The sequence below is a fragment of the Podarcis muralis genome, chromosome 7 (assembly GCF_964188315.1).
Source record: "Podarcis muralis chromosome 7, rPodMur119.hap1.1, whole genome shotgun sequence".
NCBI classification, from domain to species: Eukaryota; Metazoa; Chordata; class Lepidosauria; order Squamata; family Lacertidae; genus Podarcis; species Podarcis muralis.
The window spans coordinates 71,303,196-71,331,133 of NC_135661.1; the positions used below are offsets into that span (position 1 = coordinate 71,303,196).

The 27,938-nt window shown below is 42.5% G+C and overlaps 2 protein-coding genes across 5 annotated transcripts; one reads left to right on the forward strand and one right to left on the reverse strand.

Annotated features, from left to right (window-relative positions):
• The first annotated feature begins 76 nt into the window (after positions 1 to 76).
• SLFNL1 (schlafen like 1) lies at positions 77 to 9,799 on the forward strand. Its single transcript, XM_077932057.1, has 4 exons — positions 77 to 2,185; positions 3,288 to 3,959; positions 5,120 to 5,229; positions 5,335 to 9,799. The coding sequence occupies exons 1-4, from the start codon at positions 1,733 to 1,735 to the stop codon at positions 5,363 to 5,365; spliced, it is 1,266 nt and encodes a 421-aa protein (XP_077788183.1). The 5' UTR covers positions 77 to 1,732; the 3' UTR covers positions 5,366 to 9,799.
• CTPS1 (CTP synthase 1) lies at positions 5,752 to 26,759 on the reverse strand. 4 transcript variants are annotated; one of them, XM_028742759.2, is made up of 20 exons: positions 26,572 to 26,678; positions 25,359 to 25,425; positions 23,301 to 23,478; positions 22,878 to 23,048; positions 20,257 to 20,357; positions 19,047 to 19,163; positions 17,768 to 17,851; positions 17,455 to 17,535; positions 16,975 to 17,126; positions 16,003 to 16,135; positions 14,630 to 14,718; positions 12,856 to 12,950; positions 12,438 to 12,500; positions 11,683 to 11,726; positions 10,597 to 10,693; positions 9,529 to 9,584; positions 9,346 to 9,442; positions 8,947 to 9,091; positions 7,575 to 7,665; positions 5,752 to 6,743 (listed from the first exon to the last, which is right to left on the reverse strand). In XM_028742759.2, exons 3-19 carry the CDS (start codon positions 23,464 to 23,466, stop codon positions 7,581 to 7,583), a joined length of 1,776 nt encoding a protein of 591 aa, XP_028598592.1. In that variant the 5' UTR covers positions 23,467 to 23,478; positions 25,359 to 25,425; positions 26,572 to 26,678; the 3' UTR covers positions 5,752 to 6,743; positions 7,575 to 7,580. The 4 variants fall into 4 exon arrangements, with proteins under 4 accessions (XP_028598592.1, XP_028598590.1, XP_077788182.1 ...); XM_028742757.2 differs by lacking the exon at positions 25,359 to 25,425 and having other exon boundaries at positions 26,572 to 26,759; XM_077932056.1 differs by lacking the exons at positions 25,359 to 25,425; positions 26,572 to 26,678 and adding an exon at positions 25,876 to 26,167.
• Between the last annotated feature and the right edge of the window lie 1,179 nt (positions 26,760 to 27,938).

A 27,938-nucleotide genomic window follows, 5' to 3' on the forward strand; every position in this document is an offset into this window, starting at 1 on the left:
GGGATTCATCCATCCAAAATCAGTACTGGGTCTCTAGGCTTATCAGAAAAAGCTGAGAGAAACATCATTCCATCTCCACACCCTTAACAACAGAGTCTGAGATGGAGGCAGTAAAGACCACTACCAAGTTTTCCACTTGCAACCCTGTTTTTCTCATTCCCTACAAGAGAATCTTCCATTTACATGGTAAATGCATTTAAATATGATCTAGCACAACTGAAATGCATACACGGGTAAGGGTTAGGTTAACTCGTACCTTTTGTATGTATGGTAGGCAGCTTTCCAGCCATGCAAAACTCGAAAGGAGATTTCTGCACATGCATTGTTCAATTTTCAATCCAGGTAAAACCAAAAGCATTTATATCACTATTCAGTGACACATTCCAGCTGGGCAAAAACACTCAAGGAGGTCATGAAAAGGTGTGACCTGGGGAGAGTGTCAAGGACCAGTGGTAACAGACTGGAGTGCTGCATTTAACCCCTAAGACTTGGGTTCCATACCACTGACACACACACACCCTCAGTTGCTGCAGTCCGGGTATTTGCTCGCTGCAATTCTAATGCCTTCCTATTGCTGGTATCTTGAAACCTTGCTGTGGTATTTAAGCTTCAAATTGGAAGCAGTTGTGTCCATCTTCCTTTAGGTGAGCAAGTACTGCTTGTCCACAGGAAGCATAGGCCTCCTCCTTCATTGTGGGATCCAACTGAACACAGGTTAGAACTGTAAGTAGCAAGGGCATCTATGACCTCACAATTTAAGCTCTATTAAAGAGACTCAGAGGGGACAGGCCAAAGAAGGGCCTACCTGGAAGCAGCAGGGCTTCTGAACAACAACAAAAACCTGTTCAGTCCAGCATGAGCACCACCTCCTTCCATGGTAACTTGATTTTTGAGGATGCTGCAGAGGGTAGGGAAATAGAAGTTATCCTTGGGCGAAAAATTAACTCTGGCAGAGGTTTATAAATGAATAGAGAGAATGTTCTGCCTCTCATACATTGGTAGAACTTAGTATCCAATCAGGCTAATTTGCAATCAGTAGGGATAATTCTCAACATCATTTATACTGAAAGATACTGTAATGGCCACTTGCTGGGGTGGCTTTTTCAAAAGGATTAGCCATTGATGGACACAGACCTTGTCTCCATGAATATTAGCTACTGTAAGTAAGTAAAACCTTTTGGTACAGAAGCAGCATGCAGCCAGGGACCACCTGCTGAAGATTAATAATGGCACCTGCTCTTGTGAGCTTCTATGTGCATCTTCTGGCCACTTTTGGAATTAAGAGTGCTGGGATATATGAACCTTGGGTTGAACCCAGCAAGGCAATTATGTTCTTAAGTCTCATTGACCTACTCTATATAAAAGAGAGGACCAAGGAAAAGCAACTGCCTACTGGCAGATTGCAATCCTTGCCTCCAGACAACATAATGACTGCTAGAAGCAAAATTCAGGTTTATTGTGGGTTCTTTTCCCCCGTAGGCTTTGAAACCATGCCAAGGCCTTTTCCGCCACAGTTCCTGTAGCTCCCTGTTTCTTCATCGACCACAGAAATAAGCCAGAAACTAGTGACCATACTTCAGTCATGTGCTAAGTAATAAGAGTAAGTTCAGCATAGAATTAGCAAGGCAGTCTGGCCTCCTGTACACCAGCCAGCTATACCCCAATGAGGAATAAGAGCAACTACCACCAATCCCGCTTCTAGAATTTTTCAGACCATTTTTTAGGTCTGCAAATGGAAGCAACAACCATTCCAGAGATCATAGTAGAATGTGCATTACCAGTTGACAACGTTGACCAGGCCACAGAGCAGTCTTTGACAGAGGCGAAAGCTGAGGAGGAGGTAGAAGAAGATGAAGATTCTGGGCAGGCACGTCCCTATGTTCTCTACGTTGGCAACCTGAACCCCAAGTATTCCCGCGAAGTTCTCTGCAGCATGCTCAAGGACATCTTGGGCATGGCTAGCGTCACCCTCCAGAGACACAACATTGAAGTGGTAAAGAAACGCAGGCAAGCCTATGCCTTTGTCCAGGTAGCCACAGACTCCAACTTGGAGCATGTCATAAAGCAGCTGCTACTTGCCTCTGAGACAGAGTCGGAGCTTACCAAGGAGCTTGTGAAGAAAGGGAAGAATCTCGTCGTGGGACATGGCAAGACGTTTGCATTTCATGCCAAAGGTAACAGAGAGGTAAGGCTCCAGCAATGGGAACACTGAAAGAAAATTAATAATAATAATAATAATAATAATAATAATAATAATAATAATAATAAATTTGCCCCGCCCATCCGGCTGGGTTTCCTACAAAAGAGAATATTCATTAGACCTTCAGAGTACTGTACATTACATTTCTTGATACTGATCCAAGCAGTGAAAGGAAATAAATTAATCATCTACATTCCCGCCCCCATTTTTTTGATAGCTTCTATAGTCAAACATCTAAGGCAAACACCCCAGATTTCACTTTCAAACTTCCAATAACTGTTTCATAATCACCCAGGTCAACTTGTTTCGTTACTAGATAAACGCATTTCCTCTAGCTCAGCTCCTACCAGAGTCAGACCCTATTGTCTCCTTTTGCATGTCTCAGATGATGAGTTGTCTAACTCCCAGCATAAGTGTGAGACAAGAAGGGAGAGGGTTGTTAAAGCGGTTTATATGTTATAGCCATTATCTAAATAATGGCAGCAAGACTGGTGACTGGGAGCGGCCACCGAGACCATATAACACCGGTCTTGAAAGACCTACATTGGCTCCCAGTACGTTTCCGAGCACAATTCAAAGTGTTGGTGCTGATCTTTAAAGCCCTAAACGGCCTTGGTCCAGTATATCTGAAGGAGCGTCTCCACCCCCATCGTTCTACCCGGACACTGAGGTCCAGCACCAAGGGCCTTCTGGCAGTTCCCTCACTGCAAGAAGCCAAGTTACAGGGAACCAGGCAGAGGGCCTTCTCGGTAGTGGCACCCTCCCTGTGGAACACCCTCCCACCAGATGTCAAAGAGAACAACAACTACCAGACTTTTAGAAGATATCTGATGGCAGCCCTGTTTAGGGAAGCTTTTAATGTTTGATGTATTACAGTATTTTAATATTTTTTTGGAAGCCGCCCAGAGTGGCTGGGGAGGCCCAGCCAGATGGGCGGGGTATAAATAATAAATTATTATTATTATTATTATTAAATGGCTTCCTAGTTTGAATGACGCTACCTCCCCCCACCCCCAAAGAATTGTATTTGCTATAGCCCATCTCCATGGCATTTGCCCTTACCTGTTTTTCCTTGTCATGTCTGCAGAGTGACTCTGTTGGCAGCAGCTCAGAAACATTTCTGGGAGGGCAAGGGTATGAGAGAAGCAGGAAGTTGATTCTAAACGAACACCATCTCAACCGCATCAGAAAGTTTCCTCAATACTCCTGTATGGCAGAACGGCCAGAGGCCTTTCTGAGCGGCACCCGCTCAGACAGTGCCATTGTCCAGAAAGCGATCGTAGGGAAAGAGTGCCTATTCTATGGAGCTTCCATGGGCAGCGAAACCCGGAACGTGGAATTCAAACGTGGAAGTGGGGAATATCTGGCAGGTACCCTAAAACATCATGTGCGGAAGTATATGTGTGCATTTCTCAACAGTGAAGGTGGCAGCCTTTTTGTGGGGGTCGAGGATAACGGCATGGTACGTGGAGTCAGGTGTGACCACAAAGATGAAGACAGGACCCGGCTGCTCATAGATTCTCTTTTGAAAGGCTTTAAACCACAGGTTTTCCCATCGGACTACACACTGAGCTTCATCCCAGTTATCAAAGCCGAAGACACTGGCATCTTCCTGAAAGTTATCCGACTAAGTGTTCATCCTCCAAAGCAGAACAAGCCGCTCCTTTATGAAACAGACCAAGGGGAAGTATACATGCGACGAGAAGGTAGTATTCAGGGCCCCCTTACTGGCAGCGCCATTCAAGAGTGGTGCCGGCAGGTAATTTTCAGTTTTTGCACAGCCTAGCAGGATTGAAATCTACTGGTCTATCTTCAAGTGAAATGCAAGGCTTCCCCAATTGTTTTAACAATTGTTTTGTTGTTTAGTCGTGTCCGACTCTTCATGACCCCATGGACCAGAGCACGCCAGGCACCTCTGTCCTCCACTACCTCCCGCAGTTTGGTCAAATTAACAATTGTTACCATTGTTAAATGGGGGAAGGGCCATAGCTCAGTGATAATCATTTGCCTTGCATGCATGCTCAACTCCTGACATCTCCCCTGCCTGCAACCCTGAAGAGCAGCTACCAGCCAGTGTAGAGAATACTGAAGGGTGAACTAATGGTCTGGTTCAGTATAAAGCACTTTCCTGTCTCTCCCCACCCCCCCCTTTCTCAATTAGGGATTTCCTCTCTGCTTTTCATTTCAGCAGCCTAAGTGGATTTTTGTGTGTCACTTTGGGTCTGGGTTTTGATACGTGGCAGCAGAGTGGGAGTGTTTTTATTTTGTCAAAATTATTTGCAACTTGGCTCAATAGGCATAGGGAAAGTTTAGCCACAGACGAGCACCTTCACTGCTTTCTTCAGAAAATGTTACACTGGAGCTAGGGGAGGATAAGAACTAAGTGACTTGTAACTACCCTGAGGGTATAGGGCGGTATATAAATTTAGTAATAAATAATAATGACCTTTAAAACATTTAAGACCAAATTACTTTCCATTGGTTATCAGTGAGGAAGTGGACCTTGTTGTTAAAACAGATGCCTCAAAATATGAATTCTATTAAGGAAAAAAGTATAAAACCTTTTGATCAGCTTCCCACATAGTTCTAGCCCAAAAAAGCACTATTGACTAATTCTGTCCCTGGTGGACTGACAATTGTGGCAGCCATAGCAGGCAGATGCAATAAATCACATTATCTGCTGTCTTTGGCCTTTGATTGCTATTCTTTGCTTGATGATGCACACCGTAGCTATCACTTACTGCTGCATTTGAACCAAGCCAAACAGCCTGGCCTGAAATACATACTGCCAATTCCCTCAAATCTATTCACCCTTCTAGCAAAACTCACTGCCAGAGATCAATTTTGGACAAAAAGGTAATTTGGCAGCAGCTGCAAATATCTGAAAGGAAATAACTCCTGCTTTTTATAAATCTCCAGAAATGGACGGAGGAGATCAAGAAGTTGGAGGTGAAAATAGAGAGCTTGCTGAAGGAGAAGGAAGCCTTCCAGCAACAAAATACCAGCAATGCTACCTGCTGTTTTTTCAGGTGACAGCTAAACACCACCACAAGCCAACCAGTTACAAAACCTGCACACAAAGGAAATGTAGCCCAATAAAGAGCTTGCGTCTAACAGGTTTCTTGTATTTGTAGGTGGTTTGCAGGAAGAATTCTGGAGCCATGACTGGGTCTTATTCCTAAGTTGGGTACCTTCTTCAAGGCTACTGGAGAGCATTATTCTCCTTTGGCATCAAGACAGCACATTAACATTTAAACTCTGAATGGCACCACTGGGTTTTGCTTCCTATGGAAAAATGCCATACATGGTGGTAAAGCTATGAAAAAGTGGGAGGGAAAATTTGTGTATTAGCAATCTGTACAGATAATTAGCCCTTGCTTTCCATAACAGCATTTTTCTTCAACTACTTATCCAGGAAGTTGCTGACATAACCCATTAGCAGGAAGGAGAAACAGGTATGAAGTAGACACCATCTTACAGCAAGATGGTGAAGGGGGGCGAGTGTAAAATGAGTCCTCAAGTTTGATAGATAACCAGAACAGACACACAGATTGTGTTCCCCAAGTTTTATTAAACTCAGAAGTGTTTAGATATGCGGTACATTTTTTTAGTAACAGAGTTTCTCCTAGCTTGCTGGAAAGGTAGCTTACAACCTACACTGGAAAAGGGGAGATTACAAACACTTGTTTCATGCAGCTCCCGCCTTTTGCAGAAGCCTAGCGTCGCCCTTTTCCTCTTCTTTGGGATGGAGTAAATATATTGCTGAGCACAGGCCACATATTGCATATGTGTCACATGACAAGTTCCCAGCAGTGTGAGGCCTCGGACTTTTTAGTCCAAGGCAAGTCTCTCAATGAGAGTTGCAAAGGCAGCTTCTGAAAAGTCTTTCTTGTACACGTGGCCCCCTTGATGCAAGGAGTTATGGCAGTCCAGGAAGCAGGACAAAAACAAAAACTGCCCATCACAAGCTTCTAAAAGGGGTGGTGGTGTTATATCACTATATAATTATATCACTGCAGCATAATATGACTTGTTTAGGATTAGAATTAACCAAATACCCTAAGATTTGACCGGCAGGAAGAGGAATCTCCTGGAACAAAGGTTCAATGGTGGCACCAAATCTCAACACTTTGCTTCTCAATATGTGTCGAGTTAGCCCCTCTTTGTGGCACCTCTCTTCCCACAATCCAAAAAGAGAGTAAATACTGTAATTTAAACCAACCACAATGGAAGTGAACAGAAAGCCTAGACACATATTCTCCTTGGCAACACTGACCACTTACATTGGTGTATCAAGGCTCTTCGGAAATCCAGAATTTGTCCCCCTCTTTGCTCTGTTTCTGAAGTTCTTGTTTTTAAGCTCACCATCATGCACGGGTGAGCCCCACTGTGTCAGCTTCTCAGAATACAAAATAAGTTTAAATGAACAAAAGAAGTGTGCCATGATTTTTCAAAAAACAATTAACGTGACGTGATTTAAGAGACTCCAGCAGTTCAACTATTGCATCAAAGGAATGAAGGATCTTCTGAATATTAGGCATATCTGGAATGGTGGGGAGGAGGGTAGATAAGAGAGACAAAAGGATTTTTTTAATAAAAGAAATGCATTTGTTTTAGTATATTTACATCACAGGTGAGAAACCTCAGCCCCAGAAACCACCCAAGCCTCTCCCATCTGGCCCTTGGGAGTCTCCCCAGGCCACACACCATCCTCAGCCACCCCTCTCACTGCTCATGCTCCATACTTTCTCGAGTATTTTTGCCTGGCTGGAAACTCCTTGAACTCTGACCGCCTCTTGTCTGAATGGAGGATAATCTGTGTGTGTGTATAAGTGTTAACTAGTCAAATTTATGTTTCCTTCTGACACTACCCACCACTGACATGGCCCCCAAACAGTTACTCAGAAGGGAATGTGGCCCAATTTACATGCTAGCTAGCTTTCAGTAGCATAAAATGTTTGCCTATTTCTCTCCTGACACATCTTTACAGAACAGGTTAGTCACTGACATCACCCAGAGAACTTCATGGCAAGCTGTGGATTTGAATCCTTGTCTCTTTAGTCTGACACTCTAACCACTACACCACACTGCTTTTCCTTTCCACCAAAGGACCCAAGGCAATGTGCATGGAAATGTCACTGCTACCAAGGCACAATAGCCAGGTTCAACATGTAGATCTCATGGTATATTTAGCTTTGCCTGTATTTGTGCATTATGCTTTGAGATGCCACTCCTCCCAGTCTGAAAGCACTAAGACCAGACAATTCCCCCCCCCCATGGTTAAGAAACGCCCAGAGATTTGGCCCAAATTCACAACTGGGAGAGATGGAAGAAAGATAATTTGAAAGTTCAGAACATGAAAGGACAGCATTACCAGCAATCACTCATGATTCACCGCAGTGAATTTCAGTTCTGTGATCTCAGAGTCTGGTGAACTACTTCCGCTTCTGTCGCTGTAGGTATCCCTGTAACATTCAGACCATTAGAAAGATAAGCACTTCTACACACTGGCTCTGGTTCATTAGTTACAAATGCAAGTTCATCTAAATGATCTAGCCAGTCAGGAACTACAGCCTATGACAGACTTCCACAAAGTAGCCTAGCTGGTCCTCAGAAAATCTGGCAGTGACAACAGCAACATTTTAATTTCTCACAGTGCCCCACAGCATCTGACCTAGTGTCACTCTAGGGTACAGAATGAAATAAATATGGCTTTCGGATCCCAGTCACCTAACTGGGGGTGGAAGGGGGGGCAGAGACATCAGTGCTGGTGGGTCTTACTGGGCCACCAGAGTCCCAACAGCTGCTCTAGGATATCAGGTGCTGACACCAGGCCTGTTTTCCAGCCTTTGAGGATTCTTATACATCCAATTTGTGGCTTGTATTGTTCTTTAAAATAGCCCAATTGGTTAAAAAGGCATGGCCCTTCTTAGTGCAGAGGGCTGGCACGGACCAGGTGACATTAAGGATTCTTGCAGCCTTTTATTCTAGGGGCAACTTCAAGTGCTGGGCAGACTAGCAATAAAGGATACCATGTGCGGCGTACAAGGGGGGGGGCATGCATTTTGCCAGAGGAAATATACAGGAGACTGCCACATCTCTAGAACACACACCAAAATGCAGGGGAGATGAATGGACTTCCTCCTTCGCTATGTTGAACAGAAAATGTAAGCCTTGTGCACGTCCCCTTGCAGCTTCTCCGAGACAAAGCTCCTAGAGAGTGCAATTTTGTGAAGAGTCATTCTGAGTCTGGCAAAACTCCACAAGCCTTTGGCAGGCAGTACTATAGTACCAGACTACACTGGGATGGAAAGCGGGGAAGAGATTGTTTGGTAGCAATTTCTTTGTAAGTGGAATGATACCAGAAGACTGGCCTTAATCATGACAAAGAGCATTTAGGACACTGATACCCAAAATATGTGTCAGCAGTATTCTCCACTACTTAACGAACAGTATACTGATGTCAGCTGCAACAAAAGATAAAAGCAGACCAATTTTCCTAAGGAGGGAGATTACGCCAGAGACTAATGAGCCACAGTAGAAGCACAACTCCCTACAATTTCATTCTACAAAGGCATTACTGATATTGCAGGCCCAAGTTCAAGGAAGGAAGATACAATACAGCCTTAAGGTTTTTATGCCTAACAGAAATAGGAGACAGCCTTTCATTGGTGCACCATGCTGAACAGAAAACACTGCCAAGCTGGCAGTTATACCACGAGCCAAGACACTCAAGCTGAACTTACCTTGGGGAGAGTCTGCATCCTTTCTGTAGATAATGTGTGAGCCTCCCTGCAGAAGCCAGGAGGAGGCCAAAGTAAGGAGGAGATGGCTTTATAGGTCTGGAGAGGAACTCTGGATGAAACTGAACACCGACAAAAAATGGATGCTCTAGGAGAGAAGGTGGTAACATGCTTTGTTAGGTTACTATCTGAAGCCCTCTCAATCAGCAAGGCCAGGCCAAAGTACATAGGCAATATAAAGCTTTTCTGATTACCATCATCCGTCTCTCTGCTGCATCTACTAACTATTGCGGTACTTGCCATTCATTCTCCCCATCCAAGGAAGGAAGAGTCCCTCTTTCCATATTTGTTGTTGCCTAAGACAACAGTGTCAGTCTCCCAGCTACTAATTCAAGTGCTTACCTTCCAGCTCAACCACCTCCATTCGCTCTCCTTCGACATCCTGGCCCACAAATTTCAGACCGTTTTCTTCAAAGGTGTTTTTCAACTCTGGGTTTACCTGTGGAAGGGAAAGTGGTGTCATACAATCACTTCTCTTCAGAAAAGCCAATGTGGTGGCAGGGGTTGATAAATATTGCTGCATACCTCGTATCTGTGTCTGTGCCTCTCTTCCAAATAGTCACCGTCTCCATACAGTTTTCCTATCCATGGAGAAAATATGGCTGTGCTTATTACAGACTGGCTAAACACATTAACACCACACCTTCGCCTCCAAAGAATAAATTTCAGAATTCTACTGGACCACCAAAGAAGATAAAGAGGAGACTTGCTGGACCGGCCTAGGCATGTCCAAAGTCTGTTTTGGGGACCTGACTGGCCCCCCAGCCATTTTTATCCAGCCCCTGTGGCAGTATATTTATTGGGGTCAAATCCTAACAAAAGCTCAACAAGTTCAATCCTAAAAAAAGCTCAATAACTTTGGTCGGCCCTCACGCATGTTCACTTCATCAAATCTGGCCCTCTTTGAAAAACCTTTGGGCACCCCTGATCTAAACCAACGTGCTACATCCCAGTGGCCAACCAGATGCCTCCAAGAACTTCAATAATGACATCAAGGCAATTGTCTCCTCCTGTCACTCCCCAGCAACTGGCATATCATCTCTGGACCTGGTTCTATTTAACCATCACGGTCAGCAGCCACAGACTGAGCTGTCTAATCCCCTTGAAAATCAAAACTACTGGCCATCACATCTTCTAGCAGTGAATTCTATAATTTACATATGCATTGTATGAAGTAGTATTTCTTGTCTACACTAAACTTGCTACCATTAAGTCCCTGTACCACCACAAAGTTTTGGTATGAAATGAGAGAAAAAGTCTCTGTTCCTGAAAAGTTTGTTCCAAGAAACTTTCCAGCTGGATCAACACATCTCTGCCATATTTATCCATTTTGTATTGCTTTTAAACTCATCTGTTATTTTTTTGTGCCGTTTTGAAACTGCTTTTATTATATGTTGTGTGCATCGCCAAGGGACATACGTGGAAGGAGACTGATCAATTAAAATAACAACAGGAGTGGGAGCCATTTAGCACAAAATCTTCCAGTACTTAACACAATAGATCATGCATTTGTACCATCACTGTTCACCAACAAGCAAAAGGAAAGTGGAATACAAAGGAGGAGAGATAACATAGGTCTAGGAAGAGCCATACTCATGACTGAGTTCTTGGTGTGAAAAACTGTCTTCCTCTTCCCAAGCCTCATGGTCCCACCCATTTGACCAGGATTATGCTCCGGCATGTCTACGATCTGAGGAAAGTAATTAAAAAGAGGACAATGGGATTGAAAAGGAATTAGAAGATAAGCATACATCAAAGGGTAGCTCTTGGCATAAACAAAAGGCCATAAACATCAATCTTAATCATTTGTGTTCTACAAGTAGAAAACTGGTTTCATCACATTTAAATCAAGCCAAGAGATTACTTTAGAGAGGAGTCATGGGGCTCTGTAGTGGAACGGCCTGGAATTTCCATACAAAACAGATAGTCATTCAGTTCTATAGGCTGGGGGCGAGGAGGGAGAAGAGAGATGCAACAGACACATAGGCTCAAGGGGACCATGGGCGAGTCACTGTCTCTTAGCCTAAGCTTCCTCACAAGGCTGTTGTGAGGATAAAACACGGAGAGAGAAAACCCTGTATGCCACCTTGAGCTCCTTGAAGGAAAGGTGGGCTATAAATGTCCATAAATTTAAAAAAAATCAAAAAAATCAATAAAATAACATAAAAGCAGAAATATGGTGTTAACTGTAAATGATCCTACATCCTGGGCCTATATGCATCAAATTTGACATGCCATATTATAATGTATTTGAACATTATGTCCCACATGGATAGAGAGGTCTTGCTTTATCTCCAGGCATATGGGCCAAAACTTGTCATACCCAGAGTAGACCTACTAAAGTTAATGATTATGGTTACATTAGGACTATTAATTTCAATGGTTCGACTCTGAGTAAAACTCAATTGAATACAACCTTGAAAGTTTTGACTTATACAATGCAACAGAGATAGGCACCATAGCCACAATGCTCCATTCATCAATTTGTGGTTGCATTCCATAAGACCATAAGGGGAGTACGTTTCACACCCCAGCCGTCTATTCTTGCCATTAATTTCTGTGCAATCCAGCCAACGTATTTCATATTTTTGGTTCTCTATGGAAAAATGCTAAATGCTGAATGCTCTGGACGTGGAAGGAGTAAAACCACCCTAGGCTCAAAAATTACACCATACTTACCACTGGATGTGTAGTTTTGGGGTCAAATTCTGTAGAGTTGGCATCTGCCAATTACAAATGTTGATCAGATATGGCTAGCAGTGCAAACCCCAACTTTCCATCAGTCACTAGGTCTGCAGGATAGGTCAGCATTAACCCCAAATTGCAGGGCTGCAAGTGAGGGTTTGAGATCATGACCAAAGCATAATTTAGCTATGGGCTTATGGTTCACAGTCCAACCTTTAACTACTCACATCCCATACCATATAAGGCTTCTTTTTTCAAAAAGGAGCCTCTAGGCACAAAACTCAGAAATATTAACATAACACACAGCTAAAGAATACTTTTCAGGGTGCTCATGATGTGAGTTGGGCTGTACTGGTCATGCTATCATGAATACCTGTGACCCATCCTGCAGACTTGATTCAGGGATTACGGAGACAATATGTCCCTAAAGCACTCTCAAGCTACACAGATCTTAACTATTATCCTGTGAAACTCTAAGATCAGTAGTAAATGCACTGGAAATACTACCTCCTATTCCAATCAGTTCAATTGAATACAACAGTTTGCATAGCAGATGTCTGTGGCTTGGAAAACAGTTACAAGGACAGAGTGAAGAAAAATGGGTGCTGTTCCCCTTTAAGGCTAGTCATTTTAAATGTCACAGGTAGTAATTTATACCAATCCACTAGAAACACCAGTCATTAGCAATCTTAAGTATTGGCACCCATAAATCCATCCCCAATGAAGTGTTTTTACATCATTGCATTTACCTTTCCAACCCAGGATATTGCGGGCAAATTCCACAACTGCTAGCTGCATTCCCAAGCAAACTCCTGCAGAAAAAGACAGCACAAGCACTCTCTTCAAGTCCCCAATAACTCTGCCTTAGCAACCACTATTTGCATCAGGGGCCACATAAGCACAAAGATGACAAAAATGTTATAATGATGGGGGGGCGCTGTACAGGGCATGCTGATCTCTGCTTGTATGTCCCCCAAGCAAGCTCAAAGTCATGAAGAAAACAGCTATTGATCAGTGTAAACCAGAAACTCCTCTTGCCAGTTGCCTCTTACATTTGACAGGCTGCACAGCAACTCAATTACCTGATCCTGAGGTATTGAGTGGATTATTGCCTAATAGTTAAAACCTCTACCTGGTGTGTAATAATAATAAAAAATCATCTCTCACCTAAGAAGGGTTTTTTCTGTTTTCTTGCCCAAGAAATAGCTTGGATCTTCCCTTCCGTTCCTCGAACACCAAACCCTCCTGGAACCAAGATTCCACTGCATAAAAGGGGGGGGGGAGAAATCCATTCAGTGACACCTGAAAGACTGTTACACTTTCATAGAATCATAGAATTGTAGAGTTGGAAGGGACATGAAGGGCCATCTAGTCCAACCCCTGCAATGCAGGAAGGTGAACAATCTGCATTCCACAAAGCTTTTCATTATTATTTTAAACTTCAAACGTCTACACAGAAACAGAACAGAGTGACTCAAAAATGCAAATTACACCACCAGGGTATACAAATACATTCCTTTCGGGTCCTATGTCCAGTACATCTGCCAACGATCTATAGAACATGTCCATTTTTCAGCATATTAACTTTCTAACGGCTACCATTCTTCCTATATATGACATTCACTAATTTGTCCATTTCTTTCATGCATTTCATTAATCACTCTCAAGGGGCGGGAGTTTCAGAAGTTCAGTGAACACTCTTGGATCTTTTCCAAATAACTGCAAAGCAACAGCAGAAAGGCATGCTTAAAGTAAAGTATATTGTGCAGGGTTGCCTGCTGCATCTGACCTTCAAAATCTCTTTGCTACTTAGCAGACATGCAGGTTTCCAGACAAAAGTCTCCACCAAATGTGTAGTTCCCCTCAAATGTTTTACATTTATAGCTGTTGTTTAATTAGAGTAATCCTGGTGAAGCCAGGCAACTGAAGCATATAAAAGGGGACTGGCTTCAAAGGCTGAACACCATGGCTGTTTTGCTCCTCATCTCCAAAAGAGACTATTCAGAATGATTAAGGTGCTCTGCAGTATCAATCTATGTATGACATGGGTCAGAGATGCAAGTAGACGTTCCTTCCAAGGAAGTGCAAACCTTCAACCGCTGCCTGCAGTATCCTTGGAAATTTGGAGGGCACGACTAAAATGCAATATACACTACTTCTGATCATGTATACATGGGATAGAATTGTATACATATATTTGGTTTATGCCCCACTCTATCTTTTTGTGGTTTTATTGTACTATATTGCCTTTGTTTTGTATCTTTATACATAAACGCTCAATAAAAATATTTATTGGGGGGAAAGGATGAATTCACAGCTAAAAAGTGAATCTCATTAATATACTCTGTTCCAGAATCCTGCCACCACCATCAAAGAATTATAGAGTTGAAAGGTACCATGAGGATCATCTAGTCCAATCCCGTGCAGTGCAGGAATCTATGACCCAACATAGGTCTCGAACCCACAACCCTGAGATTAAGAGTCTCATGCTCTACCAAATGAGCTATTCTTCAGAGTTATCAACTGGTATTCAGTGGCAAATTGCCTCTGAGTATGCAGGATCTATGTAACAATTGCAATCAACTGCTATTGAAAGACCACTGGTTATTAATATATAACTAGACTCTTATTTGTGGCAGTATGATTTCTTGCCATTGAGTAACAGGATATGTGGCACGTTGGGTTTTGTGCAACTACGTTCTGCCCTGAACAGACCTACTGATATTAATGAACCTAAGTTAACCTCATCCATCCATTTCCACGACTCCACTGTCTACTTGGCTCGTAAGATAAAAAGGAAAACGGCCACTCTAACTCTATATAAACAGGCCCAGCCAGACTAGACTACTGAGCCAACCAGGGAACAATAAAAGAAGCCTAGAATGGTGCCAGTAGGAGTCACTGCGTCTCAAGGAGGAAAGCAAGGTTATGTATGCCTTACTCAGCACTGCAGAGTTTCTGCCAGGCCTCATGGTATCGAACTGGTTCTTCTTGGAGAGTAGCTGGTTCCAAGTCAGCAGAATCAATGTACTAGGAAGAAATCCATTTTTAAAAAACGTGAGATTAAAGCAGAATCAGAGGTACCACTTTTTTAGCTCACTAGAGCAAAAAGCTTTTCTCCTCCCTCACTGCTGGTATTATTATTGTACAACCAGATCAAACACTATCTGAAGAGATTGACACATATTTCTTTTTGTTTCCCCAAAACTACGTATGACACAACTGTTCCAATTATTGAAGCACGGAATTTTTGCACCCATCAAAAAATACAGGTCTTGTATTGTAAAACAGATGTTATTTTTGATGGTCAATTTATTGTTCTGTTCACAAATCTTTACCATTTGGAGCCAAAAGGGCTTCTACCACCCCTCTCCAATATCCTTGGCGCTCTAGAATTGGAGGGCCAGTCTCCAAGTGCAGAGACTGCCTCTGGGTATAGTAAGAAATGCAAGAGAGAAGGATGGGTGGGATGCAAACAATCTTTTCTGAAACAATCCGATAATCCAACAGTTTGTGAAGGAAGACATCCACATAGGCTGAAACAGTTTAAGAGCCTTCCATTTGGTGGAGGGCTTCTGCCATCATGACAACTGTTGTCTTCTGTCTGCTCTGAAGCTCCAAAGATGGAGGTTTCAAGGTGTCACATTACATACATGAGCTCTTCCAAGAGGGTTTTGAATTCCTGTAGCAGCAAACTGTAGCCCTCCAGACATTCTGGACCTCAAATTCCATCATCCTTCACTATTGTCCATGCTGACTGAGGCTGATGAGAGATGTAGCCCAGAACCTCTGAAGGGCACCAGGCTGCCTACCCTTCCCCTGTAGTTTCTAGATCTGAATTGCTGTTTAAAGTAAAGAAAACCTATATTCTGCTTAGTGACCTTCCTATCCACTTTTGTGGGGGGCAAGGGAAGAATGGATTGCCTCTTTCCCCATTCATGTATTTTATATGGCAAGCTTCCCAAAATCTTTTGTCCCCTGGAAAGGAAGAGTACCCAGTTGGGGATTCGAAACAGAATCACCATTATGCTTCTATACCACCAATTATGTCCAATGGCTATGCAAGTAGCAGCAGGTTAGTAAGCTTTTTTATCCTCAGTGCTGCTTGAATGTAACATTAAATGGATTGTGTTTTTTCTAAATACAGTAGTTTTTTGTGCAAGAGTATTTATGGGCTGGAAATATTGGCACCTTGGCTGCTGCTGAAGCACCATTCTCAAAACAGGAAAGTACATCCTGTTTATTGCTGCCCTTTGCTTTAAACATGAATCCAGAGGAGACAGCGATTCTGCTGGGGCTAGTGGAAAAGCATACCTTGATCTCAAGCTTGTGATTGATAGCCAGGGCAGAATGTTCCAAAGCTTTGATGACAGAAGCATAGGAATCTGAAAACTTTGTGTATTTGCCAACAAGAGCAATAGAGCAGGTCTCCAATAAGCGATCATATCTGTGTGAACAAAACAAAAAAGCACAACACTATATCTTCTATCTTTAACCTTTAAAAGCGCAGACTATATACTTTTAGCTAAAATAATTAGTTAAAAGATCAGACCTGCATGATCAAGCAGCCTCTCGCTTTGGCAGCACATATGCAATATTGTATATGTTTAGAGCCCGGGCATACAAAGCCAAATGTTGAATGAATAATATGATTCAGCATGAGAATTCTCAGGTCTGGTCTATATATGCATATAAGATGGTAGATCCCTGAGGTTATAAAATTGATTCTACCACTACAGAATGAAGATATGGGGATAAGAGGGGGTTTTTAGGCTTCTCGACATGAAGGCATGTCTACTGAGAAACAAGGCATTGGGCTCAATGGGGCATACTCCCAGCTTAGTGGTATAGGATTGTAGCCTTAATTAAGTTTAAATCTTTCCCTTAATTCCCTTTACTGCAGGTTTTTAAGCAAAGGTTGGATGGGCATCTGTCATGGATGTTTTAGTTGAGATTCCTCCATTGCAGGGGGTTGGACTAGATGACCAGTGGTGCCCCTTCCAGCTCTATGATTCTAAGTACTCATCCACATATTATAGCTGCTTCAGTCCAGTTAAGATAAAACTATAAAGGTTAACACAGGAAATTTGCCAAGTTCTAACTTACTGTACCTGTAAAAAGATTTATCTACAGTTTTTCTGTAGGTGAATAGTTAGGAAGAAAATCTATTCTTGCCAAAATACTCTGGAGCTCAGGAGGGCTAAGGAAACAAGCTCTCCTCCTAGCCGCTCCTCTGCTAACACAGTCAGTCAGAATAGCACAGTTGCTTCCTACAAGCGAGCTCACCTGTCAGCCATCTCCTTCCATTTCATGAGCATTCTCCTAGGCTGCTTTTCAATGGGAAGGTCAAGCCGGTGTCGGAAATAATCAACCACCCCTTGCTCCTCTAGTAAAAGAGGTACCCGATAGATGGAAGAGACATCATGAACACAAATTACCTGTTCAATAAGAGAAAGAATACTCACTGTCACATTTATGATGTGCATAATACACAGCTCTAGTACCTGGGAGAATTATTATTAATTTTTTTTTGGGGGGGGGGGGGGACTTTATATGCTGTATATGCAAAGGGAAGATTTTTCTACATGCACAGACCAGATCTATGACCTAAGTACAGTGGTACCTCCGGTTGCGAACAGGACGTCCGGCGGTATCCCGAAGTTTTCGCAACCGGAGGACCGCTTCTGTGCACACACACGGATGTACAACTGTACACAAATAAATGTGCCAACGATATCAAAACACATACATTTAAAGAATTTTTACCTGTTCTGGTTCTACATGACAGAACATGGAAATCTTCTCTTTTACTGAGGTATCTAGAGGCGTGGAGCATCTGCATACAATCTAGGAATGAAAACAGTAAGTTATCAAACAATACTGCACCAGGTTATAAACCTAACCTTTAGCACTTGGTAGGTTAATGAAATATGCCTTGTTGCCTTCTGCAAACAAAATGCTTCATGGCTATTTGTTGATATGGCATCATTTAAAACAACTCTCTCCACCCCATGACTTATGACATTTGAAAACTTCTATAAAACCAGCCGAGTGTTTCTACATGCCACAGCAAACTTACCAGATCTGGTGAGAGACCAAGACCCCGGAGTTCACGAACACTATTCTGGGTGGGTTTTGTCTTCTGTTCTCCTGTAGAGCTTGGCTAGCGCACAAGCATCAAGAAATATGTATGAGAAGACAGTGTGTCAAATCTACAGCCTCCAAAGTATTATGTACTGCAGCAACATATACAGCCATCATCCAGGTTTTAGCAAATCTAACAAATCACTGAAGGAAACAGCAAGCAATAACAGCAAAATAAAGTATTTTTCACTGACCCAGAATAATGTAAAATTGATTTTCTCTGAACATCATTAGAAGACAGCTTCACATGCTATAATAAGGCTCGCTGAACAATTTAGTATTAAATGTGCCTATACTGATTAATTCCTTATCAGATGCTTTCAGGAACATGATTAAATGCTTCTATTTCGATGAACAAAACTCACAGGAATTTTGGGTATTTTTCTATGTATACAAGTAAGGCTCCACTAAATTTATTACAATACAAATGGAAGCAGCTATCAATGTTATGGCCATATACTAAGATATATACTTACATTATTTCAGAAGCCAGTGATTTCTTACTGGATATTAAATACTTGAGTAATCAACTATATGATAGCAACCTTGCCACAAAAAGCTGACATAAAAAGAAAAGTTTATGTGGCAGTAGCTCCTACTATTTCCGAAAGGATTTAATACTGTATATAGGATTTTGTAACCTAATTGTTATGATGACTATATCAAGTGAAGCAGTCGTATCTGAGATGCCAAAGCTCCAATATAAAGCATGTAAGAGGGAGAAGACCCATTGAACATAGGAAGTACTTCCACGTAAACCTGTACAGGACAATTTAGGTAGTGCCTGGTAGATTCAGGTTACTTCTCCAGAGACAATCTATGCAATTTGATACAAACATCAACTAGTGTTTGCATTTTGAAACATATGAATATCGCCTGAGTTACTATATTTTACTTAATATTTTTGCCTTTAGGCCCTTTTTCATACTTTTTTTTTTTTTTTAAGTACTGGTGTTCATAATGCTAAAAAAATGCCAATTTCATTTCCCATTTCCAAGGACACACTTCTAATCATCTGAGATGGAGCAACATCATTAAAGAACTGATACATTTTCCAAAACTAGTTAAGAAGGTCACAAATGAAAATAGTTTGTTTTATTTTTAGAGAAACTTATTTTTCCACACTACCAAAATGAGGGAAGCTTACAAAATTTCCTTATGTACTGCTGCAACAGTCAGAAACAACAAACGCAACCTTATACTGAACATCTTACCTGTGGTACCAGACTGACATGAATATTACAAAACTTTTCCCGCTTGACTTTGAATTGAAATTGGCGGAATGCCTCGATGAAGGGCATACTTTCAATGTCTCCTACAGTTCCTCCAAGCTAAAACAGAGAGATCTAGAATTAAGCACCATACTCTGTTTTTAGAACACAAAGACAGTGTCAATGTCACTCTGTATAACTATCGGCAGTTCACCTCAAAGTATGCTATGTAATAAGATGCTGGATGATGCAAGCCATAGGTTGGATCCAGACTAAATTACCTCCACTTCAATTTCATTTATTTCAATGGGTACTAAGCAATAACTAACCATCCTATCCCAGTTCTTTGAATGGAACTAAAGTTCAACTCATTCAGCCTGGATTCAAATAGAAGTGTTTACTAACCAAGCAAGATCAACCCAGAACAATTAGGTATTTGACACTTTCACATTTCCAGTTGACCCAACCAATATTTTTTCTTTTAAATTTCCTCCATATTCTGTGGCTGCAAGCAAAATCTTCCCAGAAAATTAGTGCTATATGTTATCTGGAGAACACAGGAAAGATTATGCTCTTTGGAAAGGTTACTTTAATGCAAATAAATCCTTAGATGAACAAAGATAGAACTTGCTAAAAGGAGGGAGGGAATTGCTGACACTCTCTCAAATGCCCCTATCAGAATTCTAACCAGAGTACTGTATCAATATATGATAAAAAGATATTGGGTTGCATCCGTCTACGTTTTACTCGGAGTAGACTCACTGGATTTAATAGAGCTAGGTTAGTCATGTTTGTTAATTTCAACGAGTCTATTCCAAGTATGAGTAAAATTAGATACAACTCTTTGGCCAAATTTGCATGTTACTCTAAAAAAATACATGGATTACTGCAAACTGATGACCAGAACAAGCTGCAGCAAATCTTGGGCTCGTATGCCACCTATCCCTCCTCCTCCTCCCACACAAGGAGGAAGAGATCATAAATTTTCACTTACACTTTTGCTTTGCTGTTTCATCCAAAATAGAAGAATACTGTTAATGTTAACTATGGTTTGCCTGAAACAAGCCAGCATGAAAAACAATGGCCAAGTGAGAAAGAGAATAAGCATCAGGCACAACCTTCCTACAGCTCACCCACACTGCAATACACTATGGTTTAGCAAGACACATCAACATTCAGCCTTTAACCTGTGCAACAGATCATGGATACCAACCTCAATCACACAGACTTGAGGTTCTATGCCATCGTCATCTACTGGGATTCGTGCTTGCCTCATTACCCACTCCTGGATAGCATCTGTAATGTGGGGTACAACTGCAAAACGAGACAAGAGAAGAAGTGAAGTGTTTGAAATATATTTGTCCATTTTCAAACTAAAAACAATCATAAAAACCAGTATCTTAGATTTCACATGCTCCATACCCAACACAGAGCAGTGCCCTATTAATCAACAGATATTTGTTGTGACTTGCATGTAACATGACTAGGGCTGAAATCCTATTCCTCAGCTTATGTCTTAGTTTTAGAACCCTCTCAACAGGGACTACTCTTCTTTTATATTTATTTAAAATAAGCAGACCCTGCCACTGGAAAACTGGTATCAAGAACCAGAGCTACTATGTACCATATTTACCCAAATTTATTGCACACCTTTTTTTGGCCAAATTAGGGTGCGCATTAGATTTGATGGCACCAGCAAATACTTCTTTGGTTTCAAAAATTGAGATGTGCATTAAATTCGAAGGTGCATTAGATTCACGTAAATACGGTATTAGAAAGCACTGCAAATAACAAGGCCAGTGGAAGTGATGGTATTCCAGCTGAACTATTTAAAATTTTAAAAGATGATGCTGTTAAGGTGCTACACTCAATATGCCAGCAAATTTGGAAAACTCAGCAGTGGCCAGAAGATTGGAGAAGATCAGTCTACATCCCAATCCCAAAGAAGGGCAGTGCCAAAGAATGCTCCAACTACCGCACAATTGCACTCATCTCACACGCTAGCAAGGTTATGCTTAAAATTCTACAAGGAAGGCTCAAGCAGTATGTGGATCGAGAACTCCCAGAAGTGCAAGCTGGATTTAGAAGAGGCAGAGGAACCAGAGACCAAATTGCAAACATGCGCTGGATTATGGAGAAAGCTAGAGAGTTCCAGAAAGACATCTACTTCTGCTTCATTGACTATGCAAAAGCCTTTGACTGTGTCGACCACAGCAAACTATGGCAAGTTCTTAAAGAAATGGGAGTGCCTGATCACCTCATCTGTCTCCTGAGAAATCTCTATGTGGGACAAGAAGCTGCAGTTAGAACTGGATATGGAACAACTGATTGGTTCAAAATTGGGAAAGGAGTACGACAAGGCTGTATTTTGTCTCCCTGCTTATTTAATTTATATGCAGAATACATCATGCGAAACGCTGGGCTGGATGAATCCCAAGCTGGAATTAAGATTGCCGGAAGAAATATCAACAACCTCAGATATGCAGATGACACAACCTTGATGGCAGAAAGTGAGGAGGAATTAAAGAACCTTTTAATGAGGGTGAAAGAGGAGAGCGCAAAATATGGTCTGAAGCTCAACATCAAAAAAACGAAGATCATGGCCACTGGTCCCATCACCTCCTGGCAAATAGAAGGGGAAGAAATGGAGGCAGTGAGAGATTTTACTTTCTTGGGCTCCATGATCACTGCAGATGGTGACAGCAGCCACGAAATTAAAAGACGCCTCCTTCTTGGGAGAAGGGCAATGACAGGCCTAGACAGCATCTTGAGAAGTAGAGATGTCACCTTGCCAACAAAGGTCCATATAGTTAAAGCCATGGTTTTCCCAGTAGTGATGTATGGAAGTGAGAGCTGGACCATAAAGAAGGCTGATCGCCGAAGAATTGATGCTTTTGAATTATGGTGCTGGAGAAGACTCTTGAGAGTCCCATGGACTGCAAGAAGATCAAACGCATCCATTCTTAAGGAAATCAGCCCTGAGTGCTCACTGGAAGGACAGATCGTGAAGCTGAGGCTCCAGTACTTTGGCCACCTCATGAGAAGAGAAGACTCCCTGGAGAAGACACTGATGCTGGGAAAGATGGAGGGCACAAGGAGAAGGGGGCGACAGAGGACGAGATGGTTGGATAGTGTTTTCGAGGTTACCAGCATGAGTCTGACCAAACTGCGGGAAGTAGTGGAGGACAGAGGTGCCTGGCGTGCTCTGGTCCATGGGGTCACGAAGAGTCGGACACGACTAAACGACTAAACAACAACAACAACAACAAATACGGTATATTTTTCTTTGATATACTTTATATATTTTCATTAATATACTGATTTAGTTCCCCTCTCAATATTCCTAATAAATACCCAGATGACGTAGGAATTAGCATAGCCTTGTCCCAAACACATTGTTCCCATGAAGTTGCCACTCCTGTTCCAAAGAGGAGAAATACTGACAATAATATGAATCAAGGCAGAGATATTTTAGGTCTGCAAACAACATAAACGATCAATTTGAACTTCACAAGCCAAACCACAGCATAATGATTTATATATTGTCCACATATATGTATATATCAAGTGTTGTCATGCCTTATTTTTAGAATTATTTGTATACTTTTCTCAACTGTGCATGCCACCATGAGAGCCAAGAACAAATGAGCAGAAGGGATAAATGTAAACATGCCCATCTTTGCCAGCTACTGATCAGAACAGCATTCAGCTGAAGTACACAGAGAACCAAGCATTGCCTTTGTGGTACAAAAGGCACAAGGCCTGTCATAATACTGGAAACGCTGATATGCTGACTTCTATTAAATCCAGGTGAACCCAGTTCCAATATCCTACCTTGAACTGTTTTCCCAAGATAGTCTCCTTTCCTTTCTTTGTTGATGACATATTGATATATCTTCCCTGTGGTCAGATTATTGTCTTTTGTGAGTCGGATATCAAGAAAGCGTTCATAGTTGCCCAGATCCAAATCCACTTCCCCTCCGTCATCCAACACAAACACTTCACCTAAAACCAAGTGACATTCATAAGTTAGACTTGCTTGAAGCAGTAACTACCTTCTTCCCTACAAATACTAACCAGTATTTCTATATTGCACCCTAAAAAAGTTGTCACCAACTCACTATCTATAGCACTGGCAATTCCAAACCCTCACCCCAATGCAACAGTTAGTGCAATTATACACCACCATCCCTAAAAACATCCTCAGCGTTATTTTATTCTTAACATTTAAAAGTTTGCTCTTTCTCTCCATCTTACCATGCTCATAAGGAGAAAAGGTGCCTGCATCAATGTTAATGTATGGGTCAATTTTAATTGAAGTTACGTGCAAGCCACATGATTTTAGGATTGTCCCAACGCTGCTAGCAATTATTCCTTTCCCAATCCCAGAGATAACACCACCTGTTACCAGAATGTACTTCATTTGTTTTAATACCTGGAAAAGAAAAGAAAAATTAATTTGACAACACAGTAGTAATAATAATCTCTGCCTAGATACTGGAACAATGGTATTTAAATCCAAACATGGAAACTATGTTGAAAATGAAACAGAAAATGTTTTGAGTTTTTACAGAATAAATGCACTAACACCACCTACACAAAACTGTCAATGGTATGTGAAAGATCTTTTAGCCAATTTATTTCTGTGAACTTTGTCCAATTAAAACTAATAAAGACAGAACAATTATACTTTAAACTTTATTTTCCATTTGGATGTTGTTGTTACACTCTAGGCTTAATTTATACATTTAATTCCATCCCCTTATTGCCTTAGGGAGCAATTCTAGACACACCTTCCTATACAGTAAGCCCCATTGAAGTCAATAGGATTTACATCTGAGTATTCTGTAATGAATAAGGTTTTCTTATAATGTTGATTGTATCTTGTATTCTGCTGCTGTTAAAACCACTTTTTGCTTTAAACTGTTGTATGGTTTCACTGGTCATTTTGTTTCCATTTTAGATTGTATTTCTGCATTTTCACGATGTTTAATATATTTTGAAACTTACTTTGTATTGTATTGGTTTTACGTAAGCTTTGTGTACTTTTTTGGCAGGCAGAGTAAAAATTAAACCACAACACACCAGGCATACTGATAGCAGTCTATAAATATAATAATATAGCTACCAATGAAAAGTAGAATAACTTGCAACAGCCAAAGCAAACTGGCAGTCCATCTAAAAATAGGATATTGACTTCCAAGTTCCCAGAATTTTAGGGACAAATTTGATACAAACTACACTGACTCTTCACAGTGCATAACAGGAACAACTGTATGCAAAACTTCTTACTCCATTTAAAAGTTAATGTGACACATTCTTTTACCTATAAAATTTTAAACCTCATAAAATCCACTACTCTTATTTATAGTGTATGCCTTGCTTAAAGGAACAGTGAGACAGCAAATCATAAATATGTCTTGTTCTGCGTAATCAGGAGAACAAATCATAAAGGAAAGCAGGACAGGGATGGGAGCCATCAGTCATTTATTTATGCTATTAATTTCTAATCCACCTTTGATATATATTTAAAAATTAAGACAGCTTACAAAATAAAATTTAAAATCTGAATAAAAACAAAAATAATAAAACACTAGTGTATAAACCAGCAGGCACATCCAGCAGTGCTTTCAAAAAAGGAAAATCTTCACAGATTAAAAGCCCTGGCAAACAGCATGATTTTGCAGAGTTTGGGGTTGACCTCGGTAAGATCTCTGAAGAGGCATTCTGGTAGACATAATTCCTCCACTGCTGCCAGTTGTGTCCTCCAGCATGGAATAAGGGAGAAGAATATAAGTGTATGATAGTGGTAATGTGACCGGGTGGGGCCAAAAGGACTCTTGCATCACCATAAAATCCAGCATATTAATTGTGTCTTAAGTCACAAGCAACAGCAAACAGAATGAATAGCCTTAAAAACTAATAAATGTATCATGGCACAAGTTTCTGTGGACTACATTGCATCTGATGAAATCAACACTAGTCCACAACAACTTATGCCATAATAAATGTGTTCAATCTTTTAAGAGCCAGATACCTTGACAACTGCTGCAAGAGACTAACATGGCTACTCCTGTGGAAAAAGAAAGTTCCAGTGTGCCACAGTGGTTAGCTTCTTAGACTAGAATGGAGAGATATGGCTTCTCTGCATAATCTGCATTGGTCACTAATCCATTGCAAGGATAAAATGAAAAGACATGAACCACTTACATTATCCCGGAGTCCTTGGAAGGAGAGTACTGTATACTAAAAGTGTCATAAACAAACATATCAGCTTACACAGTCTACAGCCTACTTGCATTTGATGAAACTTACAACACAGCAATTCTGTTTGTCTATTGCAGGAAACGAAGGGATGCGGGAAGTCTACAGATTACTTCATCTGTTCATATGAAATAAAAAGTTTTGGAAAAGCTGCCAGGGTACATTTAGCTGGAATGTGTGTCATATCCAACACATTTGATGCCTCTCCAGGCACATTCCATTGTTTCCCCACACACACACATAAATATTTCAAGAAATGGGGGGGGGGATTAACTGGGGCAGGGGAGGGTGGGAGGAAAGAGACCAGGGAAAGAGAAGATTGATGAGAACCAAAAAAATCTCAATCAGATGAAAGGGCATAAAATATGATCTTCATTTAAGTTTTGAAATATTACCAGCCGTATCACCCCAATTTAGGGTATGGCTGGAATGCACATAATTAATAGGAACCTCTTGAGGCACAGAATTCAACTGAGGATGGGATCAGAGGCCTTTCTTTACACGGGAGGGGAGACAAGAGGAAGAAAAAGAAAGAAGGAAGGGGGTGTACTCCTATTATTTTTTTTACCTTTCCTCCAAGGAAGCACACCTTTTATCCTCTCAACAACCCTGCGAGGCAGATCTGGTTGTCAGAGAAAGTAAACCTTCATGGGAAGGGGGAGGTCCGAGAATTTGAACCTTGGTCTCTGTCATTCCTAGAGCCAACACTTCAACCTCTCTAGGCCATGCTGACCAAAATCCAGCACCAGCTGTGGGGCAGTTAGATAATCTGACACAACTGGGCTTCATGATGTCTCAGCTCCTTCCCTGGCCTGTATCTAAATACGGGGCAAAGCCACCTCTGCTGCATTGGGGGGGGGGAGCTCCTGATCCGTCTGCTGAGGTTTTTTTGGGGGGGGCGTCTCTGGATTTCAACGCCCACCCTCCCCCCCCAAAAAAAAAACCAGCATCGCTGAGCATCTGTGGTACGCAAAGGACGGAGGCGGCCCCCTTGAAAGAGAGGGACGACCCCACAGACGAGGCAGCCTATGGGGAGGGTTTGGCCAAGGGAAAGAGGCGACCCCTTAGCTCAGCCTAACCGCCTTCCCCCCTCGACTCTCCTTTCTGGCGGGGGGGGGGGACCCCGACAGTGTGGCCGCCTCCTCACGCGGCAGCCTCGAAGCTCGCGCCCCGCCACCCCTTCCCAGCCACGACGTGCATGCGCGCGCGCGCGCTTTGCCCCCCGCCCCTTTTAACGGCCGTTTCCCCCTCGCGCTCTCCTCACCCGCGAAGCCGAGGAGGAAAAACGGCCCGCCCGCCTCGCCTGTGCCGAATCTCTCAAGGCCGGAACCGGAGGAGGTGGAAGCAGCGCCGCGAGCGCGTGAAGCCGGCACCTCGCGGTTAGAACACATGGGATGGGGACGGGGAAAGAGCAGGGAGGAAGAGGAGGAGCCAGGCGCCGGCGGGCTCCCGAACATGTATACATAGGCATATTTTCATGAGGAAGTGCGCCTGCGCAGAGCTTGGCGCGAGCACTCCGCCCGCCTTCTTCTCTGGGCCCGCTTCTGATTAGCTGGGGCTTGACAAGGGGCGGGGAGAAGGGCGGGCGGGCCGAGAATGAATGGAGTGAGTGCATGAATGAATGAATTGCATGTGCGTTAGATGGGCGCCGAGGATGAGCCGTGGAGGCCGTACAGGCTCGCGATCGTATGCAGGTCTGTGGACGCAGGAGCCGGATGCCAGGGGACGAGGTCCTTTAGGGGCTCCCGATAAAATATTTTCCCCAATAGTGATGTATGGAAGTGAGAGCTGGACAATAAAGAAGGCTGATCGCCGAAGAATTGATGCTTTTGAATTATGGTGTTGGAGGAGACTCTTGAGAGTCCCATGGGCTGCAAGAAGATCAAACCTCTTCATTCTTAAGAAAATCAGCCCGGAGTGCTCACTGGAAGGACAGATCCTGAAGCTGAGACCCCAATACTTTGGCCACCTCCTGAGAAGAGAAGACTCCCTGGAGAAGACACTGATGCTGGGAAAGATTGAGAGCACAAGGAGAAGGGGACGACAGAGGACGAGATGGTTGGACAGTGTTCTAGAAGCTACCAAACTGCGGGAGGCTGTGGAAGACAGGAGTGCCTGGCGTGCTCTGGTCCATGGGGTCACGAAGAGTCGGACACGACTAAACAACAACAACAATACAGTGGTACCTCAGGTTACATACGCTTCAGGTTACATACACTTCAGGTTACATACTCCAGTAACCCAGAAATAGTGCTTCAGGTTAGGAACTTTGCTTCAGGATGAGAACAGAAATCGGGCTCCGGCAGCGCGGCAGCAGCAGGAGGCCCCATTAGCTAAAGTGGTGCTTCAGGTTAAGAACAGTTTCAGGTTAAGTACGGACCTCCGGAACGAATTAAGTACTTAACCTGAGGTACTGCTGTAAAATATTTGAGGGGGCCGCCGCCCACCCCCCCAAGTTGATGGGCATTGCTGCCCAAATGGTGTGCGTGTGCCGGATATTATGATCAGTTCTGCAGGATGAGGCTTACCTGGGCTTCCCCCACCCCAATATTTTATTCAAGTTGGCACCCCTGTCTACGGAGACGTGTGTTCTCCTGTGTTGCGCAAAGGCTTGCTTCCCGGTAAGCTGGC

Excerpts from the sequence above, each read along its gene's own strand:
- SLFNL1 (XM_077932057.1), top strand. The coding sequence starts at position 1,733 with ATGGAAGCAACAACCATTCCAGAGATCATAGTAGAATGTGCATTACCA. Across the intron at positions 2,186-3,287 it reads ATGCCAAAGGTAACAGAGAG|AGTGACTCTGTTGGCAGCAG; the intron begins GTAAGGCTCCAG and ends TCATGTCTGCAG. Across the intron at positions 5,230-5,334 it reads GCTACCTGCTGTTTTTTCAG|GTGGTTTGCAGGAAGAATTC; the intron begins GTGACAGCTAAA and ends TTGTATTTGTAG.
- CTPS1 (XM_028742757.2), bottom strand. The coding sequence starts at position 23,466 with ATGAAGTACATTCTGGTAACAGGTGGTGTTATCTCTGGGATTGGGAAA. Across the intron at positions 12,501-12,855 it reads ACAGAAAAAACCCTTCTTAG|GAGTTTGCTTGGGAATGCAG; the intron begins GTGAGAGATGAT and ends CTTTTTCTGCAG. Across the intron at positions 11,727-12,437 it reads CAATATCCTGGGTTGGAAAG|ATGCCAACTCTACAGAATTT; the intron begins GTAAATGCAATG and ends TGTAATTGGCAG.